The sequence below is a fragment of the Episyrphus balteatus genome, chromosome 1 (genome assembly GCF_945859705.1).
Source record: "Episyrphus balteatus chromosome 1, idEpiBalt1.1, whole genome shotgun sequence".
In the NCBI taxonomy this organism is placed as follows: Eukaryota; Metazoa; Arthropoda; class Insecta; order Diptera; family Syrphidae; genus Episyrphus; species Episyrphus balteatus.
The window spans coordinates 142,745,782-142,770,029 of record NC_079134.1 but is presented as its reverse complement, the minus strand read 5'-3'; the positions used below and the strand labels follow the sequence as shown (position 1 = coordinate 142,770,029).

Here is a 24,248-nt window from a genome sequence, read left to right as displayed (position 1 = left end):
AAAAGTGAATTTTTGGATTTTTGACGAATTTAATTTGAAAAAATAGCCTATTTTTCAATCAAAAAAGTTACCGAAAAAATTTTTGATTTTTGAAAACTTTGGAATGTAATTATTTAGCTTAAAACCGTTTTTTAAAGATTGTGTTTAAAAACTATACTTTTGCCTTAGAAAATATTGAGACAAATTGAAAAAGACAAAAAATCGGTTTTTAAGATAAATTTTTCCGTAAATAACAGTAATATTGGCGAGAAATAATTTTCCATAGAAACCAAATTATACTTTTCTAATGGTCATTGACGTTTTTAATTTGAATCAAGCACTAGAATAGCTCTTACGTGCAAAGTTTTTGAGATAATGAATTTTGAACGTCCAAAACACTATTTTTCTGATTTTTGGCATGATAATAAGTCAAAAACGTGATGTGATAGAATTTTTTTGACTTCGGATTCGAGCTCAGCGAACAAAAAACCATTAGAAAAATATACTTTGATTTCTATAAAAAAAAATGTTTGACTAGTGAAATCGAACAAGGCATTCGATTTTATTGCCCTGTTCGAAATAAAAAAATAGCCAAAATTAAGCAGTCAATAAAATTAAACTTAAGAATTCTTAAAAGTTGAAAAATTAAATTTTTTAAAAATTAATCATTGGTATTAGGGAAAAGTCAATCAAGTAAAATCGAAATTCTTTTTTTTTGATTTGGTACTCCGAAAAATCGATTCCTAGACACCTCTTAAATATACACACCAAATATGAGCTCTTTATATTTATAGGAAGGTCCTCCGCTTTGCAATTTTCCATTTTTACATCAAGCTTCTACTAAACAAAAATCATTTTTTTGTTAATAGATTTTTTAGCAAATTTCTTTTCATATTATTGTAGGAAATTGAACGCGCTACAAAAAAGTCTTTTAAACTTTTTGTCGTTTATCTAACCGTTTAATAAATATTTGAGGTCCAAAAATCGAAAAAATCTTTAAAAATTCGTTTTTTGTTCTTAATTTTGTAACAAATTGAAAAATTATAATAATCAAATGCGCAAGACTTATTCTTGTATTAAATTCATTGCTCCACAAAAAAAGTCTTGTTCACTTTTTTCACTAACCTAACCTTTCTAAAGATATTTGAGGTCAAAGTTAAAAGAAATTATAAAAACATTTTTTACTTTTGAAAATTTTCTAATTTACTGAAAGTTCATTATTATCAAGTTAGCAAGATGTATTCTTGTAGGGGCTTGAACGTTCTACAAAAAATTCCTTGGCATCAAATTGATTGCTTTGACCGTTTAGAAGTTTTTTGACTAAAGAAAATACGATCGAAAATTTTATTCTATATTGTAGAGTCTAGAACACTTAACTGCAGAAGCAAGTTTTCCCCAGCCAAAAAAAAAACAAGATGTTAAACCTAGTAATTAGTAGAGCTAAGTGCAGTCAAAAAAATTAAAGCAGACAAAAGATTAAAGAAGTCAAAAAATCTTGACCGCATATAGAAAAAACTGCCAAAACGTCAGAAACAGTCAAAAGCTGAAATGCAGTCAAAATATTTAAAAAAAACATTCAAAAGGAGTAAATATCGAAATAGCCAAAATCTTTGAGACTAAATCACAATAAAAAAATGACTGTAATTCCATGAATTGTTAACTAAATTCTTAAAGATTCCAAACTTGAAGTCAAAGTTAAATAACTTTCTTACTTAAATGACTGCTCCAACTCGAGTTATTATAAATTATAATGAAAAAGCTCCTTAGAGAACAATAAAACAAACAAAAAGAAACCGTGCATAATTTCTAAAGCTTCTATTCTTAGAATTTGTTTTTATTGTCGTTTTTTTTTTTTTTTTTTGATGAAAACAAAAAAAAAAATTGTATGTTAAATTTTCTAAACAAATCTCACGCACGACAAAAATAAGAAAGCAGAAGATAAAATAAAAACTGCAATTCATCTCTTCATTAATTTTTATTTTTACCATTGTTTAAGCTATTCTTGTACAATTCTTTCAAAAAAAAAAAATAATAAAAAATAAAATCACACACAAAAGATGATGATGATACTTCTTTATAGGACATATAAACTGGATAAAAAGTCTGCATTCACAGCAAGGTCACATTCATAATTATATGGAACAAACAAACAAACAAAAAAACAAGCAAACAAAAAACAAACAAATACACAAAACACCGTTTTTTTTTTTCGTATATCTCTTTATAGTTACCTATATTTTACTCCTCTTGGCCGTCCATCTGAGAGATAACAAACTAACTTGTGCATGAATGTTGTATATCTTTCATTGCCCTCATTTTTGAAAAAAAAAGATTCTCATAAAACAAAAAAAAAAAAGACAACAACATTAAATAAAGAAGGCGTATGCATGATGATGATAGCTCTTCTGCTGGCTGGCAAACAGGGGTTAGAAGAAGAAGACTTCTACTCTACTATATCGTCCGTCGGTCTTCTTGGTTCAAAATTGAAAAAGCTTTTTCGCCAAAAAAAAAAAAAAAAAAAACATAAATAAAAACTCCAATGTGTCCAGACTCATTGGAGCCATTGGTCTCGTTGTTTATGTCGTGTGTCGGGGAGAAGAGTCGTCGTCGGTCGTCCGTCGTTTGTAGTCTTCGTCGTTGTCGTTCACTCATCTTTTGCTCAAAGTTATTATGACAAATTGATAGCTTGTAATATTCCTCCTTCTTCCGACATTTTTGTTTCCCCCTTTTTGCCCCCCTTCAGTTTCCCGTTTTCTAATTCTGCTGATATTGCCTCCTGCTGGTTATAGGTGGCTGAATAGGAGAGGGGGTAGGTTATTCATAGTCAATCTGTATATGAACCGACCCCTTAGCATGTTTTGGCAACATCTCAACACCCTCTCTGACGTTTCTTTTTCTTTTCTTTTTTTTATTGGAACAGCATACATACAACAACGAAATTTATCATAGATGTGTGTTAGTTATTTTTACTTAATTTTTTTTTTTTTCTCCGCCGACTTTTATGCCCTCTGTGCGCCCTCTCTTATACCCTCATTTCATTTTTTGAGAAAAATTGAGTTAGGGTGTTATAGAGAAAAAGAGGCCCGCATTGTCACCACCACATAGCCGCCATTGCCAAGTCAAAAAGATATCATCCAAGAATGACTTGTGTATATAGTAGTCAGTCGTTGAGACCCAGAAAAGTAGGAAGTTATTTTTCCAGTGGTGATTAATGGTTTTATTTTTGTTGGATAGTTAAGATGCAGGCTTAGAATTTTTTTTTTTTTTATAAAAGAAGAGATGAATAGAATGAAGAATTAGGGCAAATATGTATATGTATAATGTACGCATTCATGCGAAGACCATTGAAGGAATCCGGGATGGGTCGCATGAATTTGCTGTTTTTTGTTTTACTAAGGAATGTTGTGATTCACAATATTTTTATGTAATTTTCCCCGGATAACTGCACTTTCTAAAAATTTAGTGGTTGACATAGTTATGTAGTTTGAAAACTCAAATAAAGAAATCACCTGAACCGATTTTTCTGAGTTAGTTGACTGAGATATGCCATTTACCCTCTTAATGCAACAATCCCCGGATAATGATGTCGACGAAAAATTAAGGGTTTCTCGCACTAATTGAAGTGATCTAACAAGCGAAATCACAATTATCAACTTTTTGAGTAAATTGTCTACTATGCACCATTTGGGTACCCATTTAATAGATTAATCCCCTTATTATTGCATCTGCCAAAATTTTCACAGAGTCTGACCGAATAAGACATAAAACCAAATTATATAACATATTATAACAGGTTCTTCTGTTTAAATTTATCTAAGATATATCGTTTACCCACTTAATATATAAATCCCCGGATAATTGCTCCGACCAAAAATTGATTATTCGAAGGAATTAGTTGAAGAACGCAACTAAAGTAGCTGATTATATGAGTCGACAAAAAACGAAACAACGTTTATGTTTAAGATATAGAAGTTCTTTTTTTTCTTTCATGGGGTACCCACTTGTTTAGGTCAACAAATTCAAGCATCTTTTACTAATAGAACACGAACTTTTGCTAAAAATATATTTTTGTTTCGAGCTCATCATCTGCATTTAACGATTTAGGTTTTAAGGGTACCCTAAAAAGGTTTTTCTGCTTTGTGAGTTCATCGAACAATTCTCTAAATGCGAACTATTAGTATGAATAGATAAGTCTTAGGCCTTTATCTCAAATTTGGTGAATTTTTCGATGTAGGGTACCCGCTTTCCAAAAGGGTTTTTTTTCCCTTCCAGTTGTAGTTGCGTTACCTAAGTAAGCAATTCAAGTACATATATCAGTTATTCATAAAACAAGAATTTTTAACAAAAACAAATTTCGTCTCGAATTTAGTTCATTTGACTTTTTAGGGTATCGAAATCCCAAAAGGGTTTTTCTACTTTGTGAGTTTATATAACAATTTTATTCATAAAACACGAATTTGTATTTATAACAAGAAGAGAGTTGAGATTTTATCTCAGGTTTAGTGGATTTGTCGATTTAGGGTACCCACTACTCACAAGGTGTTTTCTCTATCTTCATTCAAGGGTCTTTCTTTAAAAGAGATCAACAAATCAAGCCTATTTCATAAAAAAAATATTAATTATTTTGACTTTAGTTCAGTTCATTTGAAAATGAAGGGTAGGTACCCAATACCCGTAGGGTTCCCTTGCTGATATTTTTGGTACCCAAAATAGTCCAGATGGGTATATTATGTCAGTCGAAAGTGGGTAATGCAGGCAGCTGTTATTTATGAAACACGAAGTTTGTCTTAGATTTAAATGCTCAATTGACACTAGAACACGTGTATAGGAAGATATACCCCCACATGATGAATTACCCTATGTTACCCTAGTTTTCTTTTTATCAAAGACTAGTTTTATCGAGTCACTCGAAATGGCATCATGTTGTTTACTGTCTATTTTTGTATTCAACATTCTTTAAAAAGGTTGACCTAGAAAATTTATTTTCTTGAAAAATGAAATAGGGGAGTAGGGGGTAACTAAAATTTGAATGACATCGAAAATAATTTAAATAAAAAAATATTTTTTTCTTTTTTGTATTTTTTTGTTGAGAAAAAAAATGGAAAATATTGGAATGAGTTAAAGATTAGAAAGATGAGTGGGGTTTGGTCTCCATGTTTTCTTAAAAAAAAAAAAAACAAGATTTACGATGGTTTTAAAAAAGAAAACTTTTTTTTTGTATCCAGAAAAGAGAAACAACTGCAGCCTGTCTTTCTTCTTAACAGTTTCTCGGGTTTTTGGGTAATAATTTCCCGATTAGATATCGTGTTACGACATAAATTATCAAGAAAAAAAGAAAATTTCAGTAGAAAACAGGGGTAAAACTTGTGTGATGGGGGGCTTTATTCCAGATGAGCTACTACTACTACAACCGACACAACGACGACGACGGAGACGACTATAAGGGGAGACGGGCGGTAAATCAGCAGACGTAGCAAAAGTAAATGTGTCAGTAATAAATTATGATTTTTTTTTTCCTTCTTAAATTTTTTGGTACTGGCAAAAGAAGTTTTTTTTTTGTTGTAAAAGGAAGAGAAACCTGAGATAAAATGGTGGTGAAAGTAATCTCAAGGATTGAAGGAAAGAAAAAAAATTTGGTTAAGGTTCTTAATTTTTTTTCTTCATTCTTTTCTTTCTTCTTTTGCATTAGATAAATTAGTCAAATGGAGATTTTATTTGCAAAATTTGATAGAAAACAAAAAAAAAAAAGAAATATTATACAAGTTGGTATATTTCAAAACGAAAGGATCCTGTGAGTGAGTGTGGTTTATCCTGATGGAGAAAATATTTTTCTTTTTTTGTATTTTTGTGGGATGGGTCATCATATTGTCAGAACTTGGTATTATGTTAGAATTTCAAATGACCAGAATATTGTTGAGACAGAATAAATTAGGGAGATAAGGCACATCGCCAGAAGGAATTAAATTAATAGGAAATAATTCAATTTGTTATTTAGGTTTTCCTTTCCTTTCGTTATGTTTTTTTTTTTTTTTTCTGGGGCCCTGAAGGTGGGTCTATTTCTTTCTTGACATTGTTTTAAAATATTGTATATTTTTTCTTGATAAGATAAATAAGAAATAACATTAGCCTTAGGAGTTAGATAATCCCAAATAAAAACCACCATTTACCTATTGTCAAGAAAAGTTAATGATTCTACGTTTGAGCAAACTCCTGCTTAAAAAAAAAAAAAAAACAAGTTCTTCTAAGGAACGGTTTTGAAAAACTTTATTTTATTATGGGTTGAGTAGACTGTTGAACCTATTGATTAAAGATTGTGATCCAAGAAATTTCTTTAAATTTTCAGAAATTACAAAAATCCGGAGAAAAAAAATTATTTTTCTATAAAAATGTTGATATTTCTATCAAAAACAACTTTTAGAAGCCGAAACCATAGGCTATAGAGTAAAATGATTATCAACTTTAAAGTTAATAATAGTTTGATAAAAAAGATAATTGCTAGACTTGGAGGCAAGTCTGTTTCGAACGTTGAAATCGTTGATTTCGGTACTACATTTACATTTAAATATTGGTTTAACTGGTTCAGATTGTGTCGCCCTCTGTCAAAAAATTACTTTTAGACAGAACAAAAAATAAAACACAAATTCCTGTGATAACTAACCATCAAATTAATAATCACTTTACGAGAAATCTCAACCGTAGTTTTGAAGGCAACTCTGTTTCCAACGTTGTTGTTTTTTTAAAACTTCTTTTTCTTAAATATTCAACGTACAATATTTTATAAGGTGCTTAAGAAAGTCAGCAAAATACTAGAAATAGTAATCATTGAACATCCATTAATATTTTCAAAAACCATCATAACAAGTGTATTAGCAGTTGACACGGAAGTTCTGCAGTAATTTTGGACGAAAGAAAATCCATTTTCAAGATTGACAACTTTAGATTCAGTGGATTTTTTCTTTTACCTATTATTCTATTTGTTTAGCTGGAAATATATTACTGGAAGAAGAAGAATTCATTATTTATTTAATTATTTTTTTTTTTTTTTTTTAAATAAGGACATTCTCTGTCAAAAAAGTGATTTTGGAGAACAAAACCATTAAATATCAATTGCTTTGATTATCAACTATTAATTTAATAGTTGTTTGATAAAAAATATCACCACTAAATTTGGAGGCAAGCCTGTTTCCAAGTTTGAAAAAATACAAAAACTAATATTTTTATGAAAAATAACTTCTCTTTAACAATGGCGCCCTCTATCAACAAACTTCTCTTGGAAATAAAACCAATGCTTGCTATGATTTCATTTTAATAACAGTTTGTTTGAAAAGGTCGACGTAAATTTTGGAGGCAAACCTGTTTCCAAGATTGAAAACCTAGTTTTTGCTAGTTTAATAAACAACATTATACTTTTTTCCAAATAAACTACTTCGGCGCGGTGTTTTTTGAATGAATATTTATCAAACATTTTTTATGGCACCCTCTGTGGCACCTTCTGTCAACAAACAAACTCGATTGCTATGAATGTAAACCATCAAATTAATAATACTTTGCTATAAAAGTTTCACTGTAGTTTTGGAGGCAAGCCTGTTTCGAAATTTTGAAAACCTCCATTTTGCTATTATTTAGCTAACATTCAATTTTTCAATAGCATAAGAGTGAGACTATTATTTCAGAGAGATCTTTATCAAATACAAATTTTTTTAACTTAAAATGAAAATATTTTTAGATCGTGGCGTCCTCTGTTAACAAACAATTTTCTGAAATAAAAACCATTAAATATCGATTGCTATGACTGTTATCTGTAAATTTAATAACAGTTTGCTGAAAAAATGTCAATGTAATTTTGGAGGCAAGTCTGTTTCCAATGTTCGTTTTTATATAGTTTTTACTAATTTGATTGATCTTTAAGTCTATTCGAAAAAAAAAAGTTTTTAAAAAACATACCTAATAAATCTGCATTTTGAAGTAAAAGAAATATCCTGATGAACTCGGAACTTTCTGAATAAATGCATTGGTTCATCCAGAAATAAAATGCAGTACCTAATGTCATTTGCAAAACAAATATCCTTTCAATACCCTACCAACAGCATTGCGCCAATCCTGAATTTTCATTTTTTTTTTGTTGTTTAATGAAGTCCTTCAATAATAATGAATAAAACAAAGTTTATTTATATTAATGTTATCCTTCAATGATTACATTACCTTGTTTTAATTAAAAACAAATAAATTCATTTGCTCTATAGAAAGTGAGTGAAAGAGAGGGGGAAAGGGATGTCCTTAATTGAATTTCTTGTAAAATCTTTTATTATTTTTTGTTATTCTGATTGTGAATCGAATTTTATTTTAGCTTCAATGTCGGCATCCTGAAACAGAATTTATTGATTTCATTTTCTTATAGTCCTGGAAAATGTGTGTCCTTTTTTTTTTTTTTACTGTGTCAGTCATGATTTTTTGTCCATGTATAGAAGCTATACGTGTAGAAGAATATACTCCCCCAAATGAATATTAAATTTGACTCGAATCAAAGTAAATCGGGAGAGATTTTTTTTTGATTCTGTACAGAAAAAGATGTGAAAGAATAATAATAAAAAAAAAAAAAAAACAATACAAACGGCTCAGACGGAATTTTTTTTTTTTTCTTTTTTTTTTCTGGGATGTTTTTATCCTAGAAATCATTAAGACTATACACAATGGTTATGTTATACTCCCTCGAAATATATACAAAAATAAGGATACACGAGTTGGAAAGAAATGAAAAGAGGGCAATCTAAAAGTAAAGAGTAGAAATGTTGTTATGTAGGTTACCTATCTAATATCGAAAAAAAAAAAAATGGGCACACACACACACACATACGATATACGAAAATTAAAACGAAAACAAAAACAAGTAAAAAAAAAATAAAAACAAATGTCAACATATCACCATCATCATATCATGTTGATTATCCATTTCAATGTTTTTTTTTTTTTGTTCGACTGTGTTTGTGTGTGTGTGTCATGAGAGTGTGCCGAAAGTGGAATCATCAAATCCGACAGCCTGTGTGATGATGCTGATGCTGTCCCAGATTCCAGTAACCAATATTATATTCCCTTCGACTTCGACTCTCTCCCAGGATACACATTATACACACAGTCAGTCAAATGAAAATAGAAGAAAAAAAAACAGAAAATAAATTTATTTCCATTCGTATTCGTATGTTTGTGTTTTTTTCATGTTTATTTTACACACATGATAAGGGAATGAGTCGCAGTAGAATTCACTTTGATTTAATCCTTTTCCTTATCCTTGCCACATTATAAGATACAAAATACGGTACCGCATGTGATATGGGTGGGAGTGTAAAAAAAAAAAGGGTGACCCATTGTCCCCTTCAGCATATCTCTCTTTTCCGTCGTTGTCGGTCGTCGTTACGCTGCTGGCTGGTGTATAAGGATTTCTCCCATAGGAGTATAACGTAGTATAACTTGAAGGAAGAATGAGAAGAAAAAGAACCACCTCAATTTACATATCTACCCAGGATATGGTTTGGTTATCCTTATTTTCTTCGTGATTTTTTTTTTTGCGTTTTTTTTATTTTTTTTTTTTTTGTCTTATCTGGTTTATTGTTTAGACTTTTTTAGAGTGAGATTGACGTATAAGAGGATGTTAAGTGTTAGCCTGATTTGCGAAAAGATAACACGGATACTTTGTCACAAGCAGGCATCATCAAAAATATACACATACACACTCATTTCTGTACTCATATGTTCACATGTTCAGTTGATGTGTGTAGTGTAGCTGTAGATATGTTGTTAAATATTTAATATCCTGGTTTTTGTTTCATTATTTTGATATAAATCATTTAATGAACTTGAAATGTTACCAGAAGATTTATTTATTAAAATGTCTAATGATATGTTAGGTGGGGTATCGTACCTACTGAATGTGAAGAGGTTTTATTTTTTTTTTGTGTGATTTAAAAATTCATTCAGAAATGTTGATAATATATCTTCATTGAAATACTGTAGGTGTATGTTTTAAAGTATCTAACTGCTTTAATTCTTTATTTCATTTCGTTATTTCAAAACTTTTTGAAAGAAAATTTAAAGGAATACCTACTGAAAAATTTAAGTTCTGCAATAAACAGAAGACGTATACATTATGAACTTTGAATCGTAGTTAAAGTTCTTATATTTTTTTTTAAACGGGAAGAAAACACGATGAAACAAAAAAGCGACAAAAAAATCAATTGATTATAACTTTTTTGTGTTAATAGATAGATTAATGAAATTTATACTGTAGATAGGTAATAGAATAAACTATAATTGTACACAATTTCAATTAATTTCATGTTCAAAATCCTGAGATAACGGTGAAAAAAAAAAACAAGTTATATCTTTTGATTTAACGCATGCTGATAATATTACCTTTCATTTGATACATCACAAATAACGGTACATGCTCTACAAGTTACACAATCTTAAATTGAAAAAAACTTGACCAGCCACCTGGCTACCGTAATCTCAGTTTGAAATTTGGACATGGTTGGCTTTAAAAAATTCTTACTTTTTTTGTAGGCATCGTAGAAATATGATTGAAGCGTCATAGAAAAGGTTAAAAAAAAAAGCTTTTATATGGTATAAAATTTATTATAGGTTGTCATATACAAAAATGGATTTAAAGATGATGGAAGAAAAAAAAGATAGATTTTTACGATTTTTTTTTTTTTCAAGAAAAATGAGTTTTTAAGGTTTCACTTCTACCATTTGTGAATTGCACACATGATTTTTTTTTCTTGCATTGAAAATTTTTCAAGAATTCTTCCTTATCGTTACAATTATTTTAGAAACAGATAAAGAACTAAAACAAAATTTGGTAATATTGAAGCATGTGCAAATCTTAAAGAATACGTGAACACTTAATAATTATTGGGTATTACGATACGGTTAAGCGACTGAACGTCAGTATTGTGACGAAATTTAAGGCTATAAAATCTGTCGATTTGTTACCTTATTGGTAGAATTTGGAACAAAACTAAAAACTACATTCCAGAATATTAGATTTTGATATTTTGATCAAAAACAGGCCATTTAAAAATTTTAAAACCGCTCACAGATTTTGATTTTTTATTGTAGATAATGTTTCTGACAAACGTTCTGGAAAAAGGTCGAAATGGGGGTATGGTATCATCATGTACCAAACTGATAATAAATCTATGAAAATTTCGCTCTGCTGTAAAATTGTAAAATTCAGTCTTGGCTGTGTGAAAATGGACATCATTTGCTGAAAGTTCTAAAAAAATTTCAAATATACCTTCCTAGAAAAATTTTTTTTTCTGTAAGTGCCTATTTGGTGGACTCTTTTTAGCCCGTTTTTGACTGTTTTGAATTTAACTTAATTTAACTCTAAATTTAGAAAAATTAAAATTGATGTATTGAGATTTTTTGAAAATCTGCTCAATTTATACGGTCTCTCAAATTGTCTGCAAAACTTAGGGTCACAAATTTTTACTAGCTTAACGAAACCAAAAGTATTTTCTGTTATTATTGAATGATTTTTCTTTTTATAAATCCTGAATATACCAGTACCCATTTTTAATTGAGTGTTCAATTTTTAGAACCTTTTTTCTATTTCTGACATAATTCCCAGACAAAAGATTAGGCTTGTTATGCAGTTTTGTTTTTAAAAGCCTTTCAGTATGTTGTTGAGTAATTCTAATTAATTTTATTGTTCATGCATAGCTACCAAGTAAAAATAAACTTTTCAATTAGGTATACCCACCCAGACTTTTCTTTCAAATAAAATGTCCATAATACCTATCGAACATTATACATAATTGATTCATGAATTTATTTTTATCTTTAATCCACATTGAAAAAAAAAAATATTTCTCATTGTTATGGAATTATTATATTTTTTTGTAGGCCTACCTAAGAAAATTTAAAATTTTCTTTGAAAATCCCTATTTTTTTGAGAGAATTTTTCAACTCAAAAACAATTTTAAATCTTCTTCTACAAAGTTTTTTTGAACAAAAAAAAAAAAAACATTGTTTACACAAGTATTAAAATTTAAATAGAACAAAAATAGGTACGCATTTTCTATGCCACCATCATCATCATCGGCATCATTGAGCTTTCCAGAGAGTACAAAATTTTCTGTGTTTACATTCGCATAAAATAAACAAAACTTAAATATTCAAACATTGCCAATTGTTCTCGAGTCTTGAATTTTGCGTTGAAAATGCTAAAAAAAAAAAAAAAACAAAATTTAAACAAAAATTCTTTTGCAAATATACTTAATGTTATTTTCTACCTATAGAAAATGTATCTAGATACAATTTCCCTTTTATATACAGGGTGTCCCTTGATGAGATAAGAACATTTTGGAGGATGATTCTCAAGGAGCACACTTTAAACAACTGTTGTAACTAGGTCTTAAATAGAAATAAACTTAAACTAAAAAAATACATTTTTAATTCTAATCCATTTTTGACTAAAGCAAAAAAAACACCTGGTGCAGGTTTTCCCAAATATCATAAAATCCATAAGTTTTCTGGCAAACTTGTCAGCAACATTTTTGTTCATTATTGTTTTCTTAATAAGAATAAATTTATAAAACACTATGTTTATTATACATTTATCGAAGAAAATCGGCCTCAAAGTCAAAAATTATCATGGGTAAGAAAAAAATAGTTCCATTTAAAAATTAATATCTGAGCAATTAAAAAAGATATTAACATTATTTAAATGCAGGTACAAAGAATAGAATTTCTTCTAAAAATCAAAACAATAATGAAGTTTCTATCATAAGTATTAACGGAGTTATTAATATTAACATGAGAAAAGGCATACCAAAAGTAAGCGTTTTCTTAAATCATCGCTAAAGGGTATCAACTTTGCAGATAAAGAGTTACTGTAGAACAATTTTTTTCTTAGAATATACCCAAGAATCATCCCCCAAAATGTTCTTATCTCATTACGGGACACCCTGTATACATTATACTAAAAATGCCTATCCTATTTTCTCTACCATATACAGATAAAGATAGGGTAGATTTACGCATACTAATTGTTTGCGTTTTTTCACCTTTCATCGTCCGAAATGTGTAATACCTACCTACTTCGCATAGGTAAGGTAAATATATACCTACTTAGGAACAAATAAATTGGCTAAATCAACGTTTAAATACTAAATACTCCCATTAAATGTGTTTAGGTATGTGTGCGTGTAGGTACCCTATACAACTCTGCGTGCATCCAATTAACAATGATTCTCGAAGTTGAGATCACCTTCTGAGCAAATAGCGTGCTAATTATCTTTCACATGAAACAAAAAAAAAAAAACGATACAAAAACCAACAAAAAACCGTTGTATCTTTTAGGCTTATATGTATCATAATTTAGCGTGTGCACTATAGTAGGTAAGATACTTTACTTTTTTCCTTTGGCAAACATCCTTCTTTCTCATAATAATAATAAGAAAATAAGATACAAGATACTTATCGGAATATGTAAAGCTGCGTAGCGTGCATGATGGCGTGCTATTTCGCTGCTTAATTTGTGTATCCGCACAAGATTCCATCCACATTAACCTCAACCCTAGCCCGTTTTCGACCCTCCTCTTCTCTTGAACATTATTATTTCCTTCTCTCCTGGAATAGATATAAATTCATCTGTTGATGGATAGCTTGGCATGTTAGATGGAAATTCTTTCTATTCATGCCTCTCATATCTTTTGTAGCTTTGTATAGATTAGATACGCAAAGAGAAAGAGAGAATTTAAGAGTGTTGGTATAAAAAATCTTAGAAACATTGTTGGGCCAAATTGTTATCTTTATTCATCCTAAGAATTTCTTTCTGATTCATTACTGAAACTGAATTCCAGTTTATCTATCAAACAAACACAACCCTTATAGACGAGACTTGTGAATAACTCTCTTAGAGCTAAAATATAAAATAGCAACGATTCAAGTATGATGATGATGGTGATGTGATATGGTGACCTCTAATTTTTGAAATTTTTTCCTTATCTTATAGCAAAAATGTTTTATAACAAAAAAAACAACTTTTACAACTTGTACCTAAACCCTACTTGATGGTTGTTTTTGTTGGAGGAAGTTTGTTCTCATTAATAACCAACAAACTTACATACAAGAAAATTTTATCAAACCAAATAACTTTGAAAAGTTTTAAAATATTGATAAATTATTATTATTTGTTTATTTTTTTGGGGGGATTTCTCAAAAGTAGATATCAGTACTTTTTTTGTATGAAAATGATTAATTGGTATTTATGATAAATATTTTTGTGTGATATAGTTTAATTATTTTTATTGCAAATTTGTGTAAATTTGATATTTTTTTATTGTTTTTTTGATTAAGTATTGGGGTTTGACAGTATTTTTATTGCGATGACAAGTTTTTTTTCGTCTGCTGAATTGGAATCGGAACTATGGAATTTTTAAAGTTTTATAACTTTTTAACTAAACAAAAAATATATCGTTTACCTATACATTTTTTGGAAAAAAAAAAAATTGGAACACTTTAGTAATAGAAATAAATTTAATCAGTTTATATATGGTATTTCCATTGTAACGGGTGTGACACAGTAACTTCTTAATTTTGTATTCCTGGTTTGTGTACTATTCACTTAATAATAATATATTTTAAAAATTACATTTTGTCAACCTATCCTGCAACGCCACAATCTCTTAATAATAGGTGTAACGGGTGTGACATTAGATAAACGTCATTTAGTTTGCTTCAGTGACTTTTGGAAGCAATAATCGTTGATACTAGGCATATATCTGAAGGAAATTGTATGAAAAACTGTGTTTTTATTACAATTTAAATATGTTACGGGTGTGACATTATATGAAAAATTAAACCAATTCATAGAATTAATAAATAAACATTAACAAAAATTTCAAAATTTAAATATGTATCTACTATTTGCACAGCATCAGAATACAGTAAAACCCGCTTAAGAGAAAACCCCACTTATCTGAAACAGTTTTCTGATCTCCAATTTTTTTTTTTTTTTTGTTCAATTAAACTTGGTTCGTTGCAGTGAAAACCCCGCTTAAGTCAAAGAGGAACTTTGAAATTTTGCCGTTTCTCTAAAGCGGGTTTTACTGTAATTGACTCAAGATTTTGTTATTAGTAGTTGATTTTCTATAAGTAATTAAGATTTGTATAAAAGTTTTACTTTTGGTAAATTTGTAAATACTGTACTTGGTCTTGAAAGCAAAATATTTATTTATAACTTTTTGTTCTTTTGGGCCCAGAGTTACTTTCATGTAACATATTTTTAAAAATTCGTAAAAATATATTCCATTAAATAATTTTTTAGGTTTCGATGGCTTAATTGAAAGATAATAATGCCTAGTTACTTGATTATTACAAAAATTTAGTCAAATATAATACTTTTAATTTTTTTTTTTTGTTAAAAGGGACAGAAATTCACATTTTTTTTTTTTGCAATTTTTTTGTTTTTTATAAAATTTATGGTCATAATTTTGAAAAAAATGTTAATCCAGAAAGTGTTTTGTTTTTTTGGCTTAGAAGAAGTGGCATACATTATTTTTCTGACTTTTTTTGGTGGTCATAGGCATGAGAGTAACACATTAGTTTTGTTAGTTATTATTTTGGAAAATAACTTTTTGCTATTCATGTTTCTTAGTTGTGATGTTTTTGAAACGAAAATAATATTGAAAAAACATTTAAGAGAATGGGATTTTCTATAAAAATAAACAAAAATATTTACTGTACTACCAATAACGGCCGAAAAAAACGCACGCAGAGGGCTATATTTTTTAGAACTTTTTGATTTTAGAATACTCAAGTTATACCAACTTTTTAAAATAAAATAACAAAAATTCTCCTTTGCTATTTTTGTAGATATTTTCGATTCATGTCTAATTTTACTGGACTACTTCAATTCTAATTAGTTCGACTTTAATTAGCTGCCTCATAATGACTATGGATATCTTGTATAAAAGTTAAGTTCTAAAGCCACTCGATTCACAATATTCTTGTCAATTTTTTATCATTTCTTTTTCATTTTATGACAAGCAAAAAAAAAAAATAAAAATCCCATCTTCTTTTATTCTTATTATTTTACTCTGGCCGTATGAATATAGGTTAAGTAAGTCAATGATTAATTGCGCATAGTTGAGTCGAAATGATTAATGATCGTGAAGAGGGACTATAAGGATGTTGTTGTTGTTGTTACTTAGATCGTTATGAAGGGCTTTGTGTCATTTTATCTTTTCAAGTCATTTTCTTTAACTCAATTGAAAAAAATAAAATAAAATATATCTACTCGTATATACACCTGAACAATAATAAAAATAAAAAAAAATAAAAACCATAAAGCCAACAATTGTGAAGAAAATGAGATGAGACTATTTACAACATAAAAATATAAACTCAAAAAAAAAAAAAAAATGACAAAAGATGACGAAGGACCTGCAAATCGTATCCATCATAATAAACGATGGCATATTTTTTTTTTATTGTTATTCTTTCTTTACCTGCGATTCTATATAAGTCATATCTCAGTTAGAAAAGAAAAACCTACTTCATGGTTATTTTTTTTACACAAGGAAACCTATAAAAAAGGAAGAATCTAAATTAAGGGCATTAAACTTTTGTATAAGAAGACAAGAAAATATACTGGTGGTTTTGGTTTTTAAGGTGAATTGTAGGTTGGTTGCTAGAATTACATGTTGTAAAAGGAAAGGAAATTTTATTGATAATCAAGAGAGTTTAGTTGAGTTAATTTAAGGACATACAAATTGAGTCACTTAATTCATCAATCGAAACTAAAATGTAAGACTCTTCAATAAGACTTTTTTAGAGAAAAAATGCTTCTATTGGACATGTTTTGAACACAAATTTTAAGGATCATAAATAAAGAACGGTTATTTGAAAAAATATTTCCAAGAAGTGAAGATTAAGAAAGGTTATAATGTTTATTAAATTAAAGATATTTTTATTTAAAACTACAATATCCTTCTAAATTCAACATTTTGTTTAAAGAAAAATTAGAGTAATTTTTGTTATATTTTTAAGTTGAAACTCTTTGAGAGTTAGTAGGTAACCTACACATTTACAGACGCATGAAACCAAAATAAGATGAGTTTATATTTAACTATTTTTTTAAGCAAAAACTCAGGGTAGGTATTTTAGAAGAAGAATTAATTTCAATAAAATACTTTTCTAATTTAATAATATTCTGCAGACATGAATGTGCTCTTTCGAGACACCTGATTTATCCTGAAATTGTATTTTTATAATTATTTTTATATAAATTCTGAATTTATTTTCTTAATGTTATGTTTTAATATTTCACAGAATTGTAGGTTATCTTTCAAGAATTTATTTATAAGAGACACAAATTCAAATAGAACTGTTATTTCTTCGAATATGTAGGTACTTTCTTCTACTGAAAAAAAAATGTTTGCAAATTATTAAAATTTGTTTGTTCTTTTAACATTGAAGGACTTCAATATTAGCTGTTCTTGAAACAGCTATATTTAAAAGCAGGAACATTGTCAGCTTCAATCAGAAGTTTAAAAAAATCTAATTACTTGATGGAATATATTTTACCACAAATCGACACACATATTTGTATACCTATTTTGAATATACATTTTTTAAGATGACATAAAAATTTAGATTTTATTCCTCTTTTTCCCAAAAAAAAAAAAAAGGATTCCGGGAACGCTTTTATATTGCAACTAGATTGGCATCACTATTAATATTAAACCAATTTATGTCACTATAACGTTGAACAGAAATAACAAAAAGGTTATTTAAGTCAAGGGAAAAAAGTTGTAAATTTTATTCCAACTTTCAATTTGAGTGAAAACAAAAAAAAAAAATCACTTCCAATTTGGGCTCTGAAAACAGTTAAAAATTCAAAATTTTTTTTTTCGTACCTTGCTATATTATTTTCATTTTATTTGATCCAAAAATCATTTCGTGAACACTTCCATAGTCCAAAACAGGAAATTTAAGTGGCCAGTAAAATCCATTCACTTTATAAATTATTTCATGCAAATTTGAACTGAACACTACTTTGCAATACCTACTCAAATTTATAAGGATTCTCAAAATCTTCACAGTAAAATGTGAAAAACAAAATTGTATTTAATTTAATTTTGGCAAAGCAATTTCTGAAGACAATGGTACCATATAAAATAGGTACCTATTTTGTATAATTTATTTTCAGCTTCATGACAAAAATTTTAAGTTATTGTCAATTTTGTATACTCATATCAAAAGAGTAGATAACAGTAGCTTTACGTCATTTCGGGAACGCTTTAGATTTTAGTATTATTATTTTAGTTCCTTCTGTCATGAAAAACATTCAAAACATAAAGCATCATCTGAAAAATATTTTATATGACAATGGAAACATAAAAAAAAATTTAATGCCATAGGTACATAATGTTCATAATTTCATTCCGGGAACGTTTTGTTGGCTTAATAAAAATGAAATGCACTACATGACCACAAAACAAGGATACGTTTGTACTTGCTCTTATGGTAAAAATTTTAATTTACTATTGTAGGTATAAGAAATTTTATCAAGGGGCACGGTAGTGCCCAGCCAAGTTCTCTAGCAACTTTGGCACTACACCCTTATTTACAGGAAACAACTCAGGCCATTTTCGACCCCCCTCTAACTTCCACACCAAAGATACTAGAAATTTCAAACTCGCTTCATTTGTTAAGCTAGTCAAAACAAAACTCCTCACAAAATTTCAGCTTGCTACGATGAGTAGTTTCTGAGATATAGGGCTTCGAAAATCTCAAAAACCGTAACTGACTGACTGACTGACTGACTGACTGACTGACTGATTCACTCACTGACAGATCATCAAAATTATGGAGAACTTCCCGTTATCGTAGAAACTTGAAATTTTACACGGTGATAGGACTTGTGGTGTATACAATTTTCGTATTCGTATCAATATTCGTATCAGTATTCGTATCAATAAAATTTTGATTGTTTACTTGGCAATTTTTGAAATAACTTTAAAAATCGGTAATTAAAAGAAAAATTGTCAAGAGAACAATCAAAATTTTATTGATACGAAATTGAACCCAAACTTTAGAACTTGGTACACTTTTACATCTCAGTACTTTTTGTGCCAGCATAATTTCAACATAGGAGAACTTGGCTCCTTTTTTAACAGTAATGTTTTTGTTGTGATAAAATTTACGAAAACAACTTTTTATACCTATGGATTCAATCTCCAAAATAAGGATGCATGGCATTTAGTTTATTTTATTACAAAAAGTCTTGTTTCGAAAACAGTTTGAGGGGTTAAAAAAAAGGTATTGTAGAATTAAAAAAAAAAAAATTTAATTTTTTTTTTAAATAATTAAACTCTAACAAATTTTAAAGCTACCAATACTTTATCACAAAAATAATAAATAAAAGTAAGTTCAAAAACTTCCTAAAAACTTTTTAGAGCTTGATATTTCATTGGTAGGTAGTAGGTTCTTCGTTTTTGAACTTATATTTTTTTGAACGGCCATCAGCAGGGTTTATTGGAATTTTATTTTTAACCACAAACGGTGTAGGTAAAAAAACAGGTCCTACCTACATTATGTAATAAAAATATAGGTACAATGTTTTATTTTCTGATTTCAAATTTTTTGAAACTTTTTCTTTCGAAAACAACTAGTCAACGATTTTCTTGAGACCTGTCTTTAAGGTCCAATAAATAAAATGATTTATGCTAAATTATTTGGAAACAGACTTTTTTGTTGTGTTTTAATGATTTTTGTGTTCTATACCTATTTTTATCTGATTTTTTCAAAATCTGTTTGAATTAACTCGATACTTTTCACTTTTTTAGTTGTTTTTTTTTTTTAGGTAAAGTAGCTACTACCTAATGTTCTTTTTCTCTTTATAACGAAACTCAAAATATTCTATCTTATACACTTAAAATACAGGGTGTCCCACAGTCACCGCCCCAAATGAAAACCATGGATTCCTGAGGTCATTTGAAGTCGAAAAACTTAAGAGGTAATTTTCTCGTTTTCGTCCCGTTTTCGAGTTACCACGGTTTTTATGATTTTTTCTCTCTTGTCCTTTAACTGGCCTTATCTTTGCCAAACTAAGTTTGATTTGAAAGATTTTTTTTACAACCAATCAAGAATTTATTACAGTTTAAGTTTGTCTCAAAACTTTTTTTTCTGCGGACAACCGTTTTTTAAATTTTTTTCTGAGGTTTATCTATTTGTTCTTTTCTTAATCACAATAGCTCAGAAAAAGTTTTTAATTCATTTAAATCAATTTTTTAATTTAAAAATTATTTTTTTTTTAATTCACTCAGTTCGTTTATTTTTTTTTTAATTACTTTCAGTAGCCTTTTTTATGAAATAAAACTTATTTTTTTTATGAAAATAAACTGGGCTTTAAGAAAAAGGACAAAAAATTAATACTCATTAACGTGTTTTTTTGACTTAAATGATATGAAAGTGTAAAAAACAACTTAAAAAACGAAGAAAATTGTGTTTGATGCAAAATTGTGGAAAAACGGTTGTCCGCAGAAAAAAAAATTTGCGACAAACTTAAACTGTAATAAATTCTTGATTGGTTGTAAAAAAAATCTTTCAAATCAAACTTAGTTTGGCAAAGATAAGGCCAGTTAAAGGACAAGAGAGAAAAAATCATAAAAACCGTGGTAACTCGAAAACGGGACGAAAACGAGAAAATTACCTCTTAAGTTTTTCGACTTCAAATGACCTCAGGAATCCATGGTTTTCATTTGGGGCGGTGACTGTGGGACACCCTGTATATCTACCTATTAGGTATCCCTTTCTTTTTATTTATTTTGTTTAAATATAAATTTATTACTAATTGGATAATTCGATTTGAAAACATAATAAAACTAAACTCACCTGTTGCCATTGATCCTCGATCGATGGTTGTGATGAAAAATATCCAGTATTGCAAATATCCTGCAATTCACGAAAGATGTTCCCACTCGGTAGTATATCCATATTGAATGATGTTTTTAATTTAATTTACAAGAAGAAAATTATTGTTTAATTTTTTAAATTTCACTTTTATTTTTAATTTTTTGTTTGTTGTTATTGATGTTTTTTTTATAACTTTTTTTGTTAAGCGATTTAATAATTTTTTTTTACACTTTATTTTATTTCTATTTTCACTTAATTATATTTTTCTTTATTATATTTTTATTTTCACTAAAAACATTCACTTTTATAGCTTTTTATTGGTGTATAGGTATATTTTTTATTTTTTTTATTTTAATTGGGTTTTATACGTAGTTTACACAATTTTTTTTTTTTGTTTTCACTAGTTTTATTTCTTTTAATTTATTTAATTTTATATAAGTTTAGTATAATATTCCGCTGTAATGAAAATTTAAAAAACAAATTAGCATTTAAAAAACAAAATTTTCTAAGGGGATTTTTTTTTTTTTTTTTTGAGAAAACGCACAAAACTATTTAATTTTGAAAATAAAATACTACGTCTTTTTGAAAAAAAAAAAAAAAAAAAATACAAAATTTGTTGCTATTCCATGCCGCAAACAATTTTGTTCAATTAGGTAATTGAGTTAACAGAAACAAACGAAATAATTAAAAAAAAAAAATCAAGCAAAAAAGATACAAAAAATTACCCAAGTGTATTTAAAACGATATCAAACGCGTTTTTCTTTTTTCTACAAAAATCCATTAGATACTTCTAAGAAAAAAAAAAATAAAAAAAATTATATACAGATTCGTATCTTTTTTTTTTTTTTGGTTACTTATGGGTTTTTATGCTCGAAGAATGAAAAAAAAAATAATACCTAAAAGCAACTTGTCTATACGCAACAGACAGCTCTATGAGATAAATTTCCTTTTTTTTTATATCGAATAGAAACCTATCGATAATTTGTGCCTTTTTTTCTTGATAAATTTTCAATTTAGGGTGAATATTCTACAAAAATAAATACTAAAAAAGTTTTTCAAACAAAAACAGACGCGAAAAAGCAAAAAAAAAATTAAAAAAAAAAAAATTCTTAAATGGCGCCCAACAGAGAATTAAAAAAAAAAAAATAATTTGTGTCTCTTTTCTAATAGGTTAAGGTTGTTGAATAGGAAATTCGTATTATTATTACCCCTAAAGTGTTTGGAAATTCACTTGTTCTCGATCAGTACGACGAAGAAATCCGCGGCGGTTTTAGAAAAAGAAGAAAAACAGGAACCAGGAAGGAGGGTTAAAAAAAAAAACAAATGGAAACACACACAAAAATCAGGATAAATTCAAATTAATAATGCCATCAGACTGTGTTTGGTGGGCATCAGACAAAAAACACTTTTCCTCCACTTTAGGAATTGAGATTTATCAAACAACACAAAACACATTCAGAGCCAAAAACAATATGATGGAGCTCGATAGAGAGATACCGGTGTATATTTTTTTTTTTTTTTTTTTTTTTTTTTTTTTGAGTTTTATGGATCGGCTTTTAGATACGACACGAGAATTGGTATCTATTGGATAGAGGAGATATTTGTTATTGGTTTATTTTTTTCAGCTCGTTTTTTGTTTATTTTCTACTATATGAAATAGTTTTTACTTCTTTGTTTTGTTCCTTATTGAGTTTTTCTTTTTTATTAGAAAATGAAAATGTATGGCTTTCCATTTAGCTAGCTTGGCAATTTGATGATGCTCTTCTCTCCTAGCTCTCAACTCAAGGGACAGGTTTCATCGTTTTTCATCGAAACAAACATTCAAAATACACACAAATACAGACATAGTACAGACAAGTGAATTGGGAGTTTTTCGTTACTATTTTTTTTTGAAAAAGGGCACTCAACTGTAAAAACACGAATCAGGGAAATGTCCAGTATACGAGCGACAACGACGTTAGTAGAGTGACCAGCTTAAAAAAAAAGGGGGATCACAAAACACAAGGAAACGAAACAAAGCGCAAAGGGAGAGAACGAAGAAGAACCAGAAAACACCGAGAGCAAACAAATAAAAAAAAAAAAAAAAACACAAAAAAAAAGTTGTTTTTTTTATCTGTTAGATTGCACACGCACTGTTCACTCTACTGTGGGCTGAAAAAGGGGCTTGTATCTGCGTTACCTTTTCCTTTAATTTTTTTCTGTATAATTTCAAATTCACTTGTTTACTTTTTTTTGTTGTTGTTGTTAAGTCCAATTGGACAAACCATAAACTGTTAACCGAAGCAGTTTTTTGTTTTTTTCCTCAATTCACACGAATTTCACCGAAATTTTTCGTTTTTTTGTTGAAAAATCCACTTGCGACAAAAGTGGATGTGAATTATATTTTTAGAAATCAATACAAATTTGACCGTAAAGAGTGATTTTGATGTTATCTTGTTCTATGATTTAAAGACAAATTATTATTATTATCTCTGCAGAGAATAATTGGAAAAAATGCAGTTTTAGAGATGACATTTAAACAGAGATATACACACACACAAAACGCAGACACGATTATGTTGCATAGCAGCCGGCATAAACAAGACTAATCGGCGAGATACGGTAACACTTCGGCCAAACGGTATCCGTTTAGTTTTTTGTATATGCGATGACGAGGTGTTTCAATTCTCATTTTGTTTCACTGTCTTTTGGTGTGTGTGTTTGATAGTGAATTAATAGAAGAGTGAAAGAGTAAGAAGATGCGAGAAGAGAGTTTCGAACTACTCACACTTATTTGATGTGTTTGCTTACGATATAAGTTATATGGAAGATCGTAAGAAGTTTACTCACTCAGAGAGAGAGAATTGTGTTTCAAATTTATTATTTGTGTGTGTGTGTGTTTGTGTTTTGTTAAAATTTAAATGCTATAATGCGAGAGAGGAATCAACGAACTGTATTGTTTGCCGGGTTTTTGTTTCTGTTTTGTGTGTGATTTTGTGACGCAGTCGTTTGTTTTGTTTCAATTTCATAATGTTACTCAACCTGTGCAGACTGGAAATGGAATATGTTGGTGGTGGATTTTGTTACAAAGTGTATTTTTTGTTTGTGGTAGAAAAACAAAAGAGGGGAAATATTTTATATTTTATACGAGCTTACGGTATTAGTTAAATGATATGGCGGCAAAATGGTAATGGCTGCGTTGTGTGGTGAATTTTATTTATTTTTTTTTTTTGTATGCAGAAAAAAAAAGATATTAGAAAATTTTATGTGTATGGATATGGAGTTTTTTTTTTGCAGGGTTTTTTTCTTCATTTCACTTGTCGTTTTAGTTCAAGTGCTTTTGATTTTTAATGCAAATGGGAAAC

General features: G+C 28.7%; 1 protein-coding gene across 1 annotated transcript in view; it reads right to left on the bottom strand.

Annotated features, from left to right (window-relative positions):
- The window catches only part of LOC129921049 (Krueppel-like factor luna), a 368,820-nt gene extending 345,266 nt beyond the window's left edge, over positions 1-23,554 (bottom strand). The window contains exons 1-2 of the mRNA XM_056002682.1: positions 22,113-23,554; positions 20,884-21,360 (exon numbers count right to left, since the gene is read on the bottom strand). Coding sequence (XP_055858657.1) covers positions 20,884-20,985 — 102 coding nt within the window. The 5' untranslated portion in view covers positions 20,986-21,360; positions 22,113-23,554. The remainder of the gene's footprint in view (positions 1-20,883; positions 21,361-22,112) is intronic.
- Positions 23,555-24,248: the final 694 nt, after the last annotated feature.